The sequence below is a fragment of the Culex pipiens genome, chromosome 3 (assembly GCF_016801865.2).
Source record: "Culex pipiens pallens isolate TS chromosome 3, TS_CPP_V2, whole genome shotgun sequence".
NCBI lineage: Eukaryota > Metazoa > Arthropoda > Insecta > Diptera > Culicidae > Culex > Culex pipiens.
In genome coordinates, this window is record NC_068939.1 from 47,967,199 (window position 1) to 47,985,542 (window position 18,344).

The 18,344-nt window shown below is 36.3% G+C and overlaps 2 protein-coding genes across 4 annotated transcripts in view; one reads left to right on the top strand and one right to left on the bottom strand.

The window, feature by feature from the left end:
• Positions 1-11,634: 11,634 nt before the first annotated feature.
• On the top strand, positions 11,635-17,124 carry LOC120412611 (protein lin-37 homolog). Its single transcript, XM_039573159.2, has 2 exons — positions 11,635-11,785; positions 11,845-17,124. Exons 1-2 carry the CDS (start codon positions 11,758-11,760, stop codon positions 12,471-12,473), a joined length of 657 nt encoding a protein of 218 aa, XP_039429093.1. The 5' UTR covers positions 11,635-11,757; the 3' UTR covers positions 12,474-17,124.
• Positions 13,296-18,344, bottom strand: part of LOC120412571 (protein LSM14 homolog B) — a 34,742-nt gene continuing 29,693 nt past the window's right edge. For 2 of the 3 annotated variants that reach the window (XM_052709485.1, XM_052709487.1), the window contains exon 9: positions 13,296-18,291. In XM_052709485.1, the coding sequence (XP_052565445.1) occupies positions 18,284-18,291 (8 nt within the window). In that variant the 3' untranslated portion in view covers positions 13,296-18,283. The remainder of the gene's footprint in view (positions 18,292-18,344) is intronic. The other variant, XM_052709486.1, reaches the window with a different exon arrangement.

The window sequence follows — 18,344 nt, forward strand, 5'->3', positions numbered from 1 at the left end:
TTTGAATTTTTGCCAGCCATTTCTTTCGATTCTGACACCGTAGGGCATGCGACCTATGGAATGTTAACTTTCTTTAAAGTTGAGTAAAAATTGCCGTTGAATTCGACGTGCTCCTCTTTGGGGAACTGGGAAAGATTTATTTACTTTCTTTGCGTAACGGGACAACGACAGGAGCAGATCTAAGAAAAAATCTCCCCTCCCATTTAATGACTTGCAGCCTTTTTAGGATTTTTTTTAGATTAAAGTAAGAAAACGCATTGAAATCGTATTGCATTTTTCACATCCAAATAAAAATTAAAAATCTTTCATATAAAAAACACATTACAAATTGAAGAAGTGAACATTTTTTGACTCATCTTTAATTTCCCAACCATTTCAAGTAATTTTTTTTTTGATTTTTTTTTCAAGTAATTTGTATCCGGCAGCTCCTTATGAACGGATCCACCGTAAAACGATGGAACATAAACTCAGGATTCTCCACCCACGTCCAACTGAAAATTTTAACAGCCAAGTTCAAAAAAAATCTGCGAGGAAAAACTAAACAACATTTCAACCAAAGAAAAAGTCATCCGCATGCTTGAGCACTGAGTTGAAAAACATCATCAAGAAAATTTGAATTGTCAAGCTATCTGAATCACAGATTGCTTGATATTTGTTTTCGAACACGAATTTTCTTGCAAAAAACAGAAGAAGAATACAAACGTAAACACTCAAAAAGAAGACTCTATCCAGCCGTCCCGTCCCAGGGTTCACCCATACAAATCTCCATACAATTTTGTCACCTGTTCATGCAAAAATTGTAAATATTTTTTTGATTGATTTGGTGTCTTGGCAAAGTTGTAGGAATTGATGAGGACTATTCAGAAAAAAATAGGTAAACGGAAAAAATGGTGGTTTTTTAATATTTTTTTTTTCACAAAAATTTAATTTCCCGAAACCAGCACTTTTTTATTTTTTATTTTTTTAAATATCTTTTGGGGGACAAAACCCCGCATCATTTAAGCCATTCAGAAGTATGGACCAAAATTTTGCCGACGAGTTATTTTTTTAAATAATAAATATTAAATTTTGTACTTACAATTTTTTGACCTTTGCAATCGAAAAGTACTTAACAATTTTTTTGATTAAGTGCACCGATTTAAAAATATAGCCATTCGAAGTTAAATTTTCTCCGATATATTCCGGGTTTTTTTACTTTTTAAAATCGTGTTCATGATTGTCTATTCCTGAAAATATTTTTTCGAAGAGTTCTGAAAATTTCCTTCCAATTTTGTCTAAGAAACATTGAAGATTGCACCACTGCACAGTGGTTCAAAAGGCTGTTTTGACGAACTTAATTGGTTAGAGCAAAAAGTAAGCATTTTCGTGCTTCGACATGTTCTACAACTTTGTTCAGCGTTGTCATGGCCTACTTTTGATGAAATTTGTTTTTCAAAATACTCATCACAGTAGGCTATGGAATTTCCAACTTTTGACTGTTAAGAGATAGAGCTTTGGTGTCTTCGGCAAAGTTGTAGGGCTGAAAATTTCCACAAACTTTGTCGAAGACGCCAAAGCTCTATCTTTGCGTTGAATACCAGTTTTGGAACCTTTTTCATAAATCCCTGCCAAAAACCAGTTTTTTGACTAAAACTATGTTGAACTTTGATTTTTGACGATTACAATGTTCAGAAGAGTTGTCAATAATATCAAAACAAACAACTTTGTCGAAGACGCCAAATTGATAAGAGCTATGTTTAGTCAAAAATGCTATGAATAGTCATACTTGAAGCCTATTGTATGGGTTTTTGAACAAATTTGCCCGAGGCTTTGTATACCGATCTCGAAAACTAGCTAAATTATCACCAAATCTTGCTATAACTCATCACATATAGCTCCTATCAATTTGGCATCTTCGACAAAGTTGTTTGTTTTGATATTACTGACAACTCTTCTCAACATTGTAATCGTCTAAAATCAAAGTTCAACATAGTTTTAGTCAAAAAACTGGTTTTTGGCAGGGATTTATGAAAAAGGTTCCAAAACTGGTATTCAACGCAAAGATAGAGCTTTGGCGTCTTCGACAAAGTTTGTGGAAATTTTCAGCCCTACAACTTTGCCGAAGACACCAAAGCTCTATCTCTTAACAGTCAAAAGTTGGAAATTCCATAGCCTACTGTGATGAGTATTTTGAAAAACAAGCGTTGTGAACAAATTTGTAGAACATGTCGAAGCACGAAAATGCTTACTTTTTGCTCTAATCAATTATGTTCGTCAAAACAGCCTTTTGAACCACTGTGCACTGATTGCCGAGATATACAGCGGATAAAAGAAAAAAGAAACAGGATTTCTAATGTCGATATCTCAGCAACTAATGGTCCGATTTTTAATGTTCAAAAATGAAACATTCGTGAAATTTCCGATCTTTTCGAAAAAAAATATTTTCAATTTTTTTGAATCGAGACTAACATTTTAAAAGGGCCAAACATTCAATATTAAGCCCCCTTGAAATGTTAGTCTTGACTATTATTTTTTTATGAAAATATTGTTTTCGATCGGAAATTTTACGAATGTTTAATTTTTTATCGGACCGGACCATTAGTTGCTGAGATATCGACATTAGAAAATAATGGGTTGTTTGGGTGAGACTTAGAAAACTTCAATTTTCCTGTTTCATTTTCTTTGAGCCACTGTTATAGAAAATTTTCTGAACTTAAAAAAATATTTTTAGAAATGGACAATCATGGACACTATTTTAAAAAGTCAAAAACCGGAGTTTATCGGACAATATTTCACTTTGAATGGCTATATTTTGAAAACGGTGCACTTAATAAAAAAAAAGTAAAGTACTTTTCGATTGCAAATTCGATTCTACATTTAAAAAAATGAGGGCAACAAACTATAATTACTAGATTTCATTTTTTTTACAAATTTAGGTCCATACTTCTGAATGGTTTAAAAGATGCGGGGTTTTGACTTCATATTTGAAAAAATCAAAAATAAAAAAAATCAGGAATGGGGGTCTAAAAATCCGATTTTTGCACTACGTAATAAAATAACGCTTCCTAATTTGTTAAAGTAAACATCTTTTAAATTTCTTGTTTATAATTTATGTTTACAATGCTCAACAGTTTCATTGAAAAACATTTTTAATTTTTCAAACTCAGTATAAGAAAAAAATAATATTTTTCTGGGCGAATGGGACATATTATTCAGAATTTTCACTTGGGTCAAAATCCTACAACGAACACGAGGGAAAACTCGCCAGACAAAAACCCAACCAATTGCCAATCCAGACATCACCCCCGCATCCATATCGATCAAACTCGTGATCCATCCACGTGATGACTCGAAGACATTCCAGCTCTTGCTCATAGTCGTTTGTTAGTGGCGCGAGATGCACATGTTCTATTACAGTCCCTGCTGCTTTGGCAAACAATTGGTAAATTAAAGAAAAATGGAATTTTAAATAAATGTTTTAAAATATGTTTTGAAAAAGCACAATTAATTTCATGAGCTTTACGTTTCCTCGTAGACATGTTCGAAAAAGGTATTGTAGATTTAACAATAAAAGGCAATCACGTTATTACACACTATGAAACTATGAATATATTTCCGAAGCGATATGCACATTGCAGAAGGCTCATTAGAATAAAGCTCAAGCCCGTGGTTGATGTTGGGGCAGCAACGCGACTGCATGGAATTTGAAGCCACATTTTCACAGTTGGAAAAGTGGTAACAGACAATCAGACCCAACCATTTTAACGTATTTTTTTAAGTGCCTGCAAGTTTCTAATCAAAATTATTTTAAAACTCTTAAGACAGAAAAAATGTCTTCCGATCAAAATTTTGTCTATTTGTCTACAAAACCCCCTCTCACGAAAGCTTTGTCACATTAGACTGATGGCGTGAGGCCGCGAGGAAACGACCTTTTCCGGTGCGGCCCGGGAACGGGCGGAGGTTCAAGTTTCCGGTCTGGGCACAAGTTGCATAAAACTGCACTCGTTTAGGTTAGTTTTTTTTTTTGCGGGTACTTCTGGTACTGACCAGCTATAAATTTAAAAAAAACTGGGTCGAGGAAGTTGTTGTACACTTTTTGGTGTGCTGACGTTGATCTTTTTAAGATTGTGAAGAAATGGGTTTTTATGGGTCGAAAACGTTTCGTCATTTTGCATAATTAATTCGCCGATACATATCTTCATAAAATTTTGATAACTGTTCATACAAAAAATATTAACTTATAAGGAGGGATTTCAGATCAATCGATCCGGAAGAACTAAACAGAACAAAATAGTTAAACCACATTACCCAAAAGGCTTAAAACTGAAATCAAAAATTTACACCTCTGAGTGCTATAGAGCATTCTACGTGCGTATGTATTGCGTGTACGTACACGAAAAAAAAGTGAGGTTAAATTTTGTCAGCCAGCAAAACCAAATGGTGCACTAGTGTGCGTACGCGAAACGTCATAAAGCTCTATAGAAGTTGGTTGTTTGCATCCGATTTGCTTTCTCTTTCTAGCAATTTTTTATATGGTACGACTTTTAGCTGGTTTTTAAAGGCTAACCGCCCGATGACAGCTAACCTATTTCGCAGAGACAGTGACAGTTCGAGCTCGATCTTTCTTTCCATCAGGACACTGTGAAGAGGAGTTCATAACTTTTGAGTTAAAATATATTTTTTCACTGGGCCTAGAAAGCCTTATTCTTAATTCTTATTTCAATATAAAATTCGAATTACACAAAAAAGTTCTTTATAATTTTCATTGTAAGATATGTTTTAGAATATTTACTGAAAATGTCATGTTTTGAACTGTTTTTTTTTTTGTAACTTATTATTTTGATGCCTCTGTGCTCTCTTACGCTAACTAGATATCAAACCCGGTAAGCTGAGCAATTCTCTACAAAACCGGCCGATTTCGACCATTTTTATTTTTTGTATTTTTTGATTTGGCTCAAACTTTTTGGGGGCCTTTCCTATGACCAAAGAAGCCATTTTGCATCATTAGTTTGTCCATATAAATTTCCATACAAATTTGGCAGCTGTTCATACAAAAATGGTACGTAAATATTCGAAAATCTGTAACTTTTGAAGGAATTATTTGATCAATTTGGTGTCTTCGGCAAAGTTGTAGGTATTGTTAAGGACTATTTAGAAAAAAATAGGTACACGGAAAAAAAAATTTCCCGATTTTTTTATTAACTTTTTTTTCACAAAAACTCAAATTCCCAAAATACGTATTTTTTGATTTTCGAGATTTTTTGATATGTTTTAGGGGACAAAAATCCGCAACTTTTGAGCTATAGAGAAACATGGTCAAAAAATCTGCCGCCGAGTTATGATTTTTTGAAAAACTGGTGATTTTTGGAAAAAATCGAAATTTCACACATAAAATTTTTTTGACCTCATTTTTTTATGCAAAATTGAATTTGCAATCGAAAATTACTTTACAGATTTTTCGATAAAGGGCTCCGTTTTCAAGATATAGCCACCGAAAGTTTGATTTCAGTGAAATATTTGCAGTTTTTCAATTTTTAAAAATAGTGACCATGAGTGACATTTGCTATAAAATTGTCTAAGAGACATTGAAGATTGGACCTCTGGTTGCTGAGATACAGCGGCTTAAAGAAAAAGAAACACGAAAATTGAAGTTTTCTAAGTCTCACCCAAACAGCCCACCATTTTCTAATGACGATATCTCAGCAATTAATGGTCCGATTTTCAATGTTAATACATGAAACATTCGTGAAATTTTCCGATCTTTTCGAAAAAAATATTTTGAAAAAAATTAAATCAAGACTAACATTTTAAAAGGGCCAAACATTGAATATTATGTCCATTAAAAATGCTAGTATTGATTTAATTTTTTTCAAAATATTTTTTTCGAAAAGATCGGAAAATTTCACGAATGTTTCATGTATTAACATTGAAAATCGGACCATTAATTGCTGAGATATCGTCATTAGAAAATGGTGGGCTGTTTGGGTGAGACTTAAAAACTTCAATTTTCGTGTTTCTTTTTCTTTAAGCCGCTGTATCTCAGCAACCAGAGGTCCAATCTTCAATGTCTCTTAGACAATTTTATAGCAAATTTTTTGAACTTTTCAAAAAAAATATTTTTAGAAATGGTCAGTCATGGTCACTATTTTTAAAAATTGAAAAACTGCAAATATTTCGCTGAAATCAAACTTTCGGTGGCTATATCTTGAAAACGGGGCCCTTTATCGAAAAATCTGTAAAGTAATTTTCAATTGCAAATTCAATTTTGCATAAAAAAATGAGGTCAAAAAATTTTATGTATGAAATTTCGATTTTTTCCAAAAATCACCAGTTTTTCAAAAAATCATAACTCGGCGGCAGATTTTTTGACCATGTTTCTCTATAGCTCAAAAGTTGCGGATTTTTGTCCCCTAAAACATATCAAAAAATCTCGAAAATCAAAAAATACGTATTTTGGGAATTTGAGTTTTTGTGAAAAAAAAGTTAATAAAAAAATCTGGAAATTTTTTTTTCTGTGTACCTATTTTTTTCTCAATAGTCCTTAACAATACCTACAACTTTGCCGAAGACACCAAATTGATCAAAAAATTCCTTCAAAAGTTACAGATTTTCGAATATATACGTACTATTTTTGTATGAACAGCTGCCAAATTTGTATGGAAATTTATATGGACAAACTAATGATGCAAAATGGCTTCTTTGGTCATAGGGAAGGCCCCCACAAAGTTTGAGCCAAATCAAAAAATACAAATAAAATCCATTTCCGGTTTTGGTAGAGAATTGCTGAGCTTAGTAAAAGAGAGCACAGAGGCATTGATTTAATGAATGAAATGAAATGAATTAAATTAAATTGAATATTACATTGAATAGATATAGATATTTTTAATAAAAGCTTTGCTTCTATTCTATGTTAAAACTTTACTTCCAGTAACGTGTTTCGCCTTAATATTCATTATCCTTAACCTTTGGCTATTATGTTTTATCCTCATCGTAGTTGTTTCGTGGTCATTGCCTTTGCGAATCTTTCTCGGCCATAAGCTTTATTATTTTATGACTCAATTATTCTGGCTCTTTGAACTTATTAGTTAACCCTGAGTTCGATAAATTCAAAAATACCTGAAATTGCTGGTAATAAGCTGTAATATATGATTTTTTTCCATTTTTTTTTTTTTTGTGAAAATGATTTTAGAAATTTTCTTCTTTAGGCTTCTTTAGCAGCTAGATCATCGTTCTTCTTTCTGCCGAAATTCCCACATCCTAATTAAGCTTTCACCACAACCTTAACCCAGCCGGATAACGAACTTCACTGTGCGAAATGACACACGCCACTCTGCGGCAAGGATGTGGCCGTCCGCAGCTCACCTCACAACCATATAATTAATGGCTAAAATATGGTAATTATGCTGTTGGGAGCTTTCGAGAACGGTAACACGACACGGACGAAAGCCGGCCGCCGGAAGGCAGTTCATTCATCACTGTTTTAGCGGTAGCTTTTTTTGCCTATTGTTCATTCAGGAAAGAGGGACCCTTTTTTACGACGGTTGGAGCGTACGTCGTGCAACGTTTGACCAGCACGCCACGTGGCTTTGTTTGAGTTCATAAATTTGCGCGACGGTGGTCAATCTTGGGGGGTTCATTAGAGAATAATTGTGGTGAAATGGCTCTAGCATTTCATGTTTCATGCTCCGCTCATGCTATTAAAGATGAAAGATAACAAGTAGGTGCAATTTAGTTGAAGAAATTCTTGATTGCAGTTTTCTTCATTAATCGGTAGCAGATTGTTTTTTTTGTTTGCTTTTTTGGTATAAGACTTATATTTTATTCTGTTTAACCAAGTTTTAGATTTCATTTTTTTAAACAGTTTCACGTGATAATCATGTGGTATGCCACGTGAAGCTAACATGCATTTCATTTCATTTTGACGAAGATTTCATTAGAATTTACCGCATCGAGTGCTGAAATTTTTAGATTTGATTTGCATGAGTAGCTCTCTACGATTTCGTAATTATTTCTATTCTATTCTATTCTATTCTAACACAAACGCAGCCAGTCCGATGAAAGCATGCTGGAAAGTCTTGTGATTAGATTACGCCCCAAGTACTTTTCTTGTCATTATTAATAATTACAGTACATCCGAGAACACCCGAAAATGTATTGCAAAAATTAAAGCGGCCAGCCCTACTACGTTGTGTTTACCGCAGAGAGGATTCTGAGAACGGATCACATTTCACAGAATCTACAGGGGAGGAAGGATGCGTGGACATACCGTACCAAACGCTCCAGTTTACAGTTTCATATGTGTTTTGTATAATGTGTTATGTGTAAAATATAGTGTGTTTATATAATCAATTATTTATAATAATGCAATATAATGATCATTTAATAAAATCCCTCCACCTATATATAATAACCACGCACCCATGCACACAAACAGCGACACAAAAGAAATGAAAATGAGCATGCAAAAACAAGACAGCGCGTCCCCGTGGTCAGCGCACTAATGATGCCATTATTTAATTATAATAACCACTAACCCAAGCACACAAACAGCGACACAAAAGAAATGAAAATGAGCATGCAAAAACAAGACAGCGCGTCCCCGTGGTCAGCGCACTAATGATGCCATTATTTAATTATAATAACCACGCACCCAAGCACACAAACAGCGACACAAAAGAAATGAAAATGAGCATGCAAAAACAAGATTTCGTAATTATTTTCGCGTTTTTTTTTTAATTTTCATTTTGTGATTCGGATGAAATTTTGTTCATGTCAAAAGAAGCAATTTTGCATCGTAAGTTTTTCCATACAAGTCTCCATCAATGTCTCCATAGAATTTTGAGGCGCTGGTCATAAAAAATGGGTATGTAAATGTATGAAATTCAGTATCATGAGAAGGGGTTTTCTGATCGATTTAGTACCTTCGGTTGTAGAGTTTTATTACATTGAAAGAAAAGCTACCTTCCTAAAAAACTTCTTGAAAAAAACAATCCTACAAGAATTTTTTTTTTGAAGGGCTTAAAAAATTATCTACACTTTTTCTCTGTAACTTTGAAAATCGTGCAATTAGTTTCTGAGCCTCACAAAGAATTCGAATCAATGAAAATGTTTTTTTCAAGTGTCATTTAATTAGCCTGTAATGTTTATCTGGCGATATCTCGGAAACTATTGGTTCGATTTTCAATGGAACGTTCTGTGAAATTTTCTGATGTTTTCAATAAAAATATTTTAAAATTTTTATAATTTGGTCTAAACTATAAAATTAGGAAAAATATCTGTTTGTAGACCTTTTCAAAAGTATAGCTTTATTTTAAAATTCTTTTTATTATAAAGAACAAGATTTCAAGAATTATTTTTTAACATTGAAAATCGGACAGGATAGGCTAATTAGGTGACATCTAGAAAAAAAAACATTTTTATCATTTCGAATGCTTTGCGAGACTGTATCTCAGAGCCTGATCGCATGATTTTAAAAATTTCAGGGTGAAAATTGCAAGACATTTTTCGAAAATATTTTTTTCAAGAGTGCAAAAATATACGAAAAGAAATCAAACATTTATACCTTGAAGTAGCCGTACGTATTTTATAAAGAAAAAAAGGAAAATAGTTTACGATTACAAACTCGATTTAAAATAAAAAAATGCGTTTTAATTTTCTTGTCCATGTTTCCGATATTTTCTTAAAAACACGATTTTTTTCAAAAAAATATATCTTCCAAACCAGATTTTGCACGATTACGCACTATGAGCTCAGAAGACGTTAAATGAAAAAAAAATCTTTGTTTCTATTTTTGTCCTTGTTAAGATACAGATTTTCATACATTTACACACCCATTTTGTATGATATGAAAAAACTAATGATGCAAAATGAATTCTTTTGTCATATTGAATGCATGGACAAAATTTCATCCAAATAAAAAAAAAAATACAGAGAAAAGTTGTGAGTACAAAGAGACGAGTTGTTCCTTTTAATTCCGCTATATATTTTTAATATCTTGACAGATACGTATTTCGTCTACTACTTGCAGACTTCATCAGTGTTCTGTTCTCGACTGAAGGTTCATCGCTAGTGTATCCGTATTTGTAGTTACTGTAGGCAGACGTGCATCGGCACTCAATAGCACTTCACCACATTTTGAGATGATTGCCTTCGTAAACCGACAGAGTGAATCTTTGCTCACTGTGCAACGAAATAAGCTTTAGTTCGATGCTTATAATAATCGTTTTTCACTATGCCATTTGGATTAGCAAAAAAATAATAGTGATTCGAATAACACAAAAATTTCAAGTGCTAAATGTGCTATTTAGCACTCAAATAGCACTTCATCACTGAAACTAGCGAATAAGTGAAGATAAAGGTTTCGGTCGCTCAGCACCTCATATTGCAATGAAAAAAACATACTTTAGGTACAAAACAAAATGATTTGGTGCCTTTTCCAAGCCATGGCCTTAGAAAAACTGTCAAGTGCTATTGAGTGCCGATGCACGTCTGACTGTAGGTACTACCTCCTCGTTCTTCTTTTGTGCCTGTATAGGTAACAGCTTAAACAGCCACGTTGAGCCGTTACCTGAATCCTTGTTGAGTAAACGTTTGTTGCCTGCCTTGAAGATTTCCAAACTTTCGGCGACAGCCAGCTTCGATGGGTTTGTGATGTGTCTTAAGATGACCGCGTCGCTAGTTGTGATGTTATGTTTTTCCTCGATGATGTGTTCGGTTACTGCTGACTTGAAATGGGGGACAAATCCTTTCCGTATTTCCTCCTTGGCAATTCTGACATATGTGTTTATATGCTCATCCAACCTGGTTTGCAGCAATCTCTTAGTTTGTCCAATGTAGCTCATATCACAGTGGCCGCAGGATACCTCGTAGATGCCGGGTTTGCCTAAAGTCGGTATGGGGTCTTTCGTTGAACCTAAAATGGATTCCAACTGGTTGTTTCTACTGCTGAACACTAAATCGATGCCAAATTTAGCCAGTTTTTGTCGTAATGGGCGTGTTATCCTGTAGTCGAATTCTACTGCTGCTCTTCGTAGTGGCTCTACTGATGGCGTAAGGGTTGTGAGTGAGGTTCTGTGGAGTTTTCTTTCCTTCTTATCGATGATTGCCTGGATAGTTGTTCTGCTGTAACCGTTGATTTCCGCTGTTTCAAATATGTACTCCAATTCTTTCTGTTTTCCTGCTTCGCTGAGGGGTAAAGTTGTCATCCTATGGATGAAATAATGATATGCTGCCATTTTATGTTGGAATGAATGGTTTGACGTGGCTGGGATTGTTCTTCTGGTGTTTGTTGGAGGTTTAAATCAACAACATTTTTGTTGAATATAATCAACAAAAAAATGCATTGAAACAAACCTTGATTTTCTCAATTCTATAAAAGTATTTTGTTGTTTTGAAAAAGCTACTTTGACGTTTAGCGTTGATTCAACAAAAATCTTGATTTTCAAAACAACAAAACGTTTTGTTGATTCAAATATGCCTTATTTTTCTGAGTGTAGAACATCACTCACATGGAATTCACATTCTAAGTCTTATGGACCAGATTCATATGTGAAATATGTGATATTACAATGAGCATTTCTATCAGTGTAAAAGCAAATTAACTCTGTCAAAATGGCTCATCCTCAATTCTACACTAAATTGGGTAGACCTCTATGAACATTTTCGAATTTGGCCCCTGCTCTTGTAAACGTGTAAAATGTCAAACAAATTTCAAATTTGAAAACAACCGGCGTCGTAATCGAATCAACAACTTCCATTTTCAGGAAGACAGTCCACAAAATGTCGAATCCCAACTTCCCGGGAAGGCGTAAGTAATCCGGATTTCAACGGCGTTTTCCTCTCAACTTCAAAAACTCCTGTTTCCAGAGAGCCTCCTCAAAGTGAACCGCTACTCGCTGATGATGCGACCGGCGGCGACGTCCACGCCCACTTCCGCTTCTCGCGCAGCTCCCTCCGACCCGTCGCTCCCACTGCGTGGCCGCCCCTCCAAGCGCGTCAAGATGGAGTACATGTCGGCGGCGATCCGGCACCAGCACTCGTCCACCTTTATCATGAAGCTGTTCGACCGGAGCGTCAATTTGGCCCGGTTTCCGGAAGCGACGCCACTGTACCCGGTTTGTCGGGCTTGGATGCAAAATGCACCCAGGGTCGCCAGGAGTGATGAGAGGGAGCGGGAGAGTGTGCCGGAGGCGAGGGAGTTGCAGGTGGATGTTTTGGAGCGGTATAACCGGAAGGAGCTGGACCAGATTGAGAAAATGCCGGGGCCGGCGGAGAGCGAGATGGAGCTGTTTGTGCGCGAGGAACGATTTGCGGAGCGGGGAGAGGAAATGGCGATGGGGGATGAGGAGGGTTTGGAGAGGGAAGAGCTGCTGAAGGGACACAAAGAGCGCTGGTCCGGAATTAAGCGGCGTTGGGTTGGCCACCGGAGGAACTATCTGGGAAAGTATCAGCAGAGCTTTGATTTGCTGGACGCGATCATGATGAAGCAGGCTTAATGAGGATGTCCTTAAATTTTGTGTATTCTTTACATTTATAATTATTTTTGAAAAATAATCAATAAAGTTCGAACGAAGTGAAATCTATTTGATGGGGGCGATCGTTCGCCAGCGTGGTCGCTGCCGGTAGCGGCAATGCGGCCCAGCAAGAAGTTACCGGGGAAGATCTCTTTACCCTGCCAGAGTTCTTTGCTCTCGCAGGGGAGATGATGACGCGGTTTCGGACCTGCCGGAACAAGGCGGAGCAATTCCTGGCCCTTGGGGAGCTGATGATCAAGCACATCTATAAAGGATAAAAAACTGTGATCTAGTTTTAAGCTTTCTCTAATTCTATCCCCTTTCCCTTGCAATTTTAGTAAGTTTTTTTTCTTAATTTTTCTTACTCTTGGTGACACCTTTATTTACAAGCAATAATTGTTCCAAAATGGATTCTGATGTAACACACAGCTGAAAGGAACTCCAAAACTCTGTAATGAACCTCAAAAGAACTTATTGTATCTTGATTATTCACCAATAAAACCGAATTGAAAAAAAATTGAAGTGAAATCTATTTAAACAAGATTTAGCGTGTTTTTCAAACGAATGGTGGCGCCACCAATGTCAAAACGGATAATCACGGAACCATGCTTAATTTTTGTGGTAGTACTAGCCGTCTGCAGTACTAGATAAATATATCACGGACATTTTCTTTCGGACTGTTTCGATTGAAGTGAAACCAACATTGCAGCTTGTTTTTTTTTCTGTATAGAGTTTATGTATTTTTTAACTCTTACTTTTCAGTGCTCTATTTTCTTTTTTGAAATATTGTTTTTTTTTTTCAAATTTGTATGGTTTTATAATGTTTGACAAACACTGCTCGGCACGGCAAAACCACGCTCCGTTGCTGCTCCCAACTTTTCGCTGATTTTAAATTGGATTACTTCATGTTTACTTTTTGAAAAATCAACAATTTCGAAAAATTAATTCAGCAAAAGCGTGTTTTTGTTTGCCCCCTTTCGATTACAAGTGTTGTTTTCCCAGTTGCTATTTTTTGCTCGTTTGTTGAAATGTTGCTTCTTTCTTCCTGTTTGTTAGTTTGAGTAACAAAAATAATTTATTCACCCGAATGTGTTCTACCTCCGTTCGCTCCTCTCTCTCTCTCTCCCACTTCGTTCTAGTCTTTTTATTCTTTTCTATGCCACGGATTCTTAAAACCAGGTAGGTTAGTTAATCGGCATGATCCTCCTTTCTCCTTCTACTCTTTTCCCTTTAAGATAAAATAGGTTTAGTTCCTTCAGCGCAGGTGCGAGTGTTTGATGAAATGTTTTCCCCCTTACATGATTGAGCTGTGCGCGATCTGGTACTGCAGTAAGTAGGATTTTGTTGCTGATTTCGCGCCTTCATTGAGTTATAAAAATTAAAAAAAATGAGGAAATTTAATTGAAATGAAATAGATTATGCTAAGGAACTTTAAAGTGCAGAAGAAATGTCTCTTAAAAAGGACATTAGATAAGTATTTGTTTCGATCTAGTACTTCATAGGTAAAAAAAAACAAATTTACGGATGGACTGGAAAATCCAAGTAGAAAAATTATTAATAAATTAAGATGTTTACAGTTTTGAAAAGGGTAACATTATAAGTATAAAACTAGAGCAATTGCATAATTGGAAAGAAAAAAAGTTTGGATTTTATTCCAAGAGTTAATTTGGTTGTAGACTTCACTTTTCCTTCATCACACTTTCAACCAGGGTGTCAGGTTGCCATATAAATCTGGGAATACAATTTTTTTATGTGTATGCCAGAATAAAGAATTACCCACATTGAGTTCGACAGATTTTACATTTTCTGTCAATTAAGAACACCTTTTTGAATCAAATGAACGAGTTAAATAGAAGTTTAAAAAAATAGTATATTTTTGTTTCTATGAAAATGTAAATTTAACCATTTTATGGCCGAAAATCAAATAAACCATCAGAAGCATTTGAATACATTAGTTTTTCCAGTTTTTTTTTCGGTACCTGGCCAGATTTTTGCCTAATATGTCATGTGAAGTACTAGAATGTTAAAATGTTGGCTTGTTTAAACCAACCAAGGGAAAAAAATCAATTTAATTTCATATTCTAGTACTTCTTTTCACATTTTAACCATGCACGCCAGAGCTGGATAATCTTACAGCATTCTAGCTGAAATGTTCAACCGTTCTAGACGGGATTTTGGCAGAACCAGCTCGCCTAGAATATTTTGTGATTGGGGATGGTTAATTGAAGTACTAGAATGCATTTACATGAATGTTTTGTAAAGGGCTTCGATCCGAAAATTCGGCAAAGCCAATTTTTAACCAATTTTGAATCATCAAAAAACTAGTTTCTGGGGCAAACTTTGGTCGTTTTTTCAGCAGGTCTCTGGTTAGTTTGCAATACGTCGTAAAGGAGATATTAGACTCCGACAAACAAACAAAAAACTCTCACTTTTTTGACAGTTTGACTGCATTTGTTTGGAGAAAGGTCAACCTGCATACATTTTGCTTTGTTTGCGAGTTTGTCAAACCGTCAAATACGAAAAAGTGCGAGTTTGTTTGTTTGTCACAGTCTATTACCTCCTTGACAGCCGTCGCCAACTCCGACACTTGTTTGATTTTCTCTCTTAAAAAATCAAATTTTCATTATTTTTCAGACGTGCAGATTAAAAATGCAACGTTTTTTAGATATGATAATTTGTTAAGTGATCGAGAAATGATAGAAAAACGGCTTTGTTTACAACTTGTGGCTTGTTTAGGGTCTTTTGAAAACTAACTCGCCATCCTTCTTTTTATGTAAAAAAACTTAATTGCGACAAATACAAATTAAAAAAAAAAAATAACAAGATAAACGCATACAAAAATGTTAAAATGAATGAAGAAAAAAAGGTTAAGTTTTTTGTAGAACAGAATATCTCGGGTGAGTTTTCAAAAAGCCGTAAAAGCCACCTCCGACACTAATTTTCGTTTTTCTCCAAATTTGAACAATATTTCACTTTTTTGAAGTTTAAAGCACTTGAAGAACGTGTAGACGAACAATCTCAAGCATTTTTGGAAATGATTTTTCGTAAGTAATTCGATTACCGGTGCAAAAAGGGCTATGTTTACTAATTGCTTTTACGTCTTTTTGAAAACTAATCCGAGATATGCTCTAAATGACCCCAAAAACACGGAAAAAAAACAAAGATTTTCGATTTAAACAAAAATTGAGCGACAGAGCGTTAAGATAAATGAGAAAAGTTGTTACAGAAAATTTTAAGTAAACGATTGAATGAACATTTTTAACATTCTAGTACTTCTTTTCATGTTGTATTGGTCACACCTTTTGACCGACCAAATCATCATCTGATGTTCAATTGAAGTACTAGAATGGATATTTATTAAATGTTTAAGTAAGTGAGAAAATTTTGGACAGAAAAAGTGAAGTACTAGATCTCAAAAAACGTTGCGTTCAACTTTCTTCAGTGAATCGCAACCGGAATAAAATGTTCTGCGCACTATTTTACGCAGTAATTACTCGTATTTTTCACCTTTTCAATATGTTTTTAGGTAGCTTCGTTAGTACATAGATTCAGCTTGCTTTAGCCGGATTTTTTTTCTTCTGTTTCATGCTAAAAATTACCGCTACAACTCTGTTAAACCTGCTTCTCTCTTTCCCTCTGTCACTGCTGCTGCTATTGGACCGAATTTGGCTTTGTGTTTTACGTGCTCCCCTCGAATATCGCCGTGTGAACCTTAACTTTAATATCAGTTTTTACACGTGGGATCGTGCTCGGTCTGGATTATACGCGTGGGGGGGGGATTGAATGTTTAAAACTTGTGTTACGAATTTTGTTTTCCCCACTTGTCTTCTCTCTCTCGTTTCCGAAAGAAAAGAAACGTAAACGCTTTTTTGTTATATAAATTTCTTACATATATATATTTTATTTAAACTTTTCTCGCGTCCCTTCGTGACCACCACACACACCTTCACAGCTCACCGCATTGTTGCGTCCATCTTCTTCCATAAACTGGATCCTTAGCTTGTAATCGTTCCCATTATTTCATTGAATCATCCCGGGCATCGCGCGTAGGCCGTTAGGAGCCCAATTGGCGATCCGGAAGTTTTAGCCAGCGTTAAATTTACTACTTCCGAGCTTCAACACCGCTTGCGAGTGTTGGCTGATTTGTTGCGGGGTGAGTTCTGCGTGCGTGCGTGGTCCAGGTCACAAACAGCTCCGCCGCCGCGCGAGAACGAGAATTATTGTTTCCGGTTTGTTTTAAACTCTAGTTTAGTTGGGTGTGTCTTTCGCGGTTTTAGCTAGTGTGTTCCCCTCCCTTTCCAAGTGTGAAGCCCTCTTCTTTCTGCTTTCCGGTTTTTTTAAATATAATATTTATAATTATTCAATATTATTTATCATAATCATAATTATTACATGTATCTTGTTCATATTCTTCTCCTGCGCCAACGAAATGCTACGCGAGATTACGGTTCTACCTGTTGAAATAACATTCACGGTTTTCTAAACTCTTAGCTGTGTGCGCCGCGGAGGGGGAGGTCGCCGATTCCACTCGAAAAAAAACAATAACTATTAACTAAACTTGGGTGGAGAAAATCGGCGCTAGCGCGCGCGCTCTCAAAAATTCAATCTTCGTCAGTCGGAGGGAAAGCCGAAACGGGGGGAAAAATTTAACCTCACCAAGCTTCCTCGCGCTTTCGAGGAAATCATGCAATTTGGTTGAGTTAAAAAAATAAACAAACGAGGGATGAAACTAAAATCGAAAAAAAGTGAACGATCTCTCTCTGTAATCGGCTACTCAAGTAAGTACTCTCAATTGAATTAACTAGTTCAATGAGGCGCGCGCGCGCTCTCTTTCCCCCTCGCGACACACACACTTGCGCGCTGTTCTACTACTTCATCTCCCATCTCATTTGTTGGCGTTCTACTACTTCTCTCTGTGAGTAAACTTACGACGGTATTAAATTCCTAAATTCCAGCTCTTTCTCCACGCTTGTACCGTTTCGCGCTTCACACTTTGATGCTGCTCACTAATTCTCTCTCGCTCGCGCTCTCTCTCTCCCTCTCGTGTAAGTGTGTGTATAATATATTGTTTGTAGTTTTGCTTCCGCTAATTTGCAGCTCTCCTTATTCATAAAGTTCCTTCTTTCTCCTTCAAACAAACCGCGCGCACACTTTCACCGACTTCAAAAACAAAAAAGTGTGCGCAGTTTCAACCCAAATCCTTCTCCAAACTTTTTTTTTGCAATAAAAAAAAATCCCTCTTCGTTCACCTTTCGGGCGCTTCGCGCCCATCCCTGCCGTCCTGTGTGTGTGTTGTGAAAGCCATGTCCCCGTCCGCTTCTTCTTCGTCGCATCCATTCCGACTGCCAGCAATCGAAATCGTGGGAAAACCGGGAATCGAAGGGAAAAAGGACGGTTCCATTCTCCGGTTGCTTGCTTCTTCCGCCACCGCCGCCGCCAACCGACATCAACGCAGGTGGGGACACACGCCGTTTCGCGGCGTTGTCCTCGTTTAGGGGCTGCCTCTCTGTGGGTCGTTGCGTTGGTGGTGGTGCGGGCTCTTCCTCGTCCGACACTCGACACTCGTTCGAAAACGAGTCGCGACCTTTCTTTGTTTGCTTTTGCGTCCTCTCTCGGCATCCGATTCGATTCCAGGATGGGGAACAACGGCTTTCAGCGTAGTGTTTACAGTTGGTGTCCTCTCTTCTCTGCTGCTACTCCTCATTTCATTTTCTCTTTTTGGTGATTACTTCTTAACGGAACTCTGGTCAGCTTTTTAAAAGTAAAAGTACATCCTTAGTTGTCGAGTGGCATTATTTACCTAAAAAAGAAAAAAAATCATCAGCAACCCTCAAACACGCTCAAAACCACCCT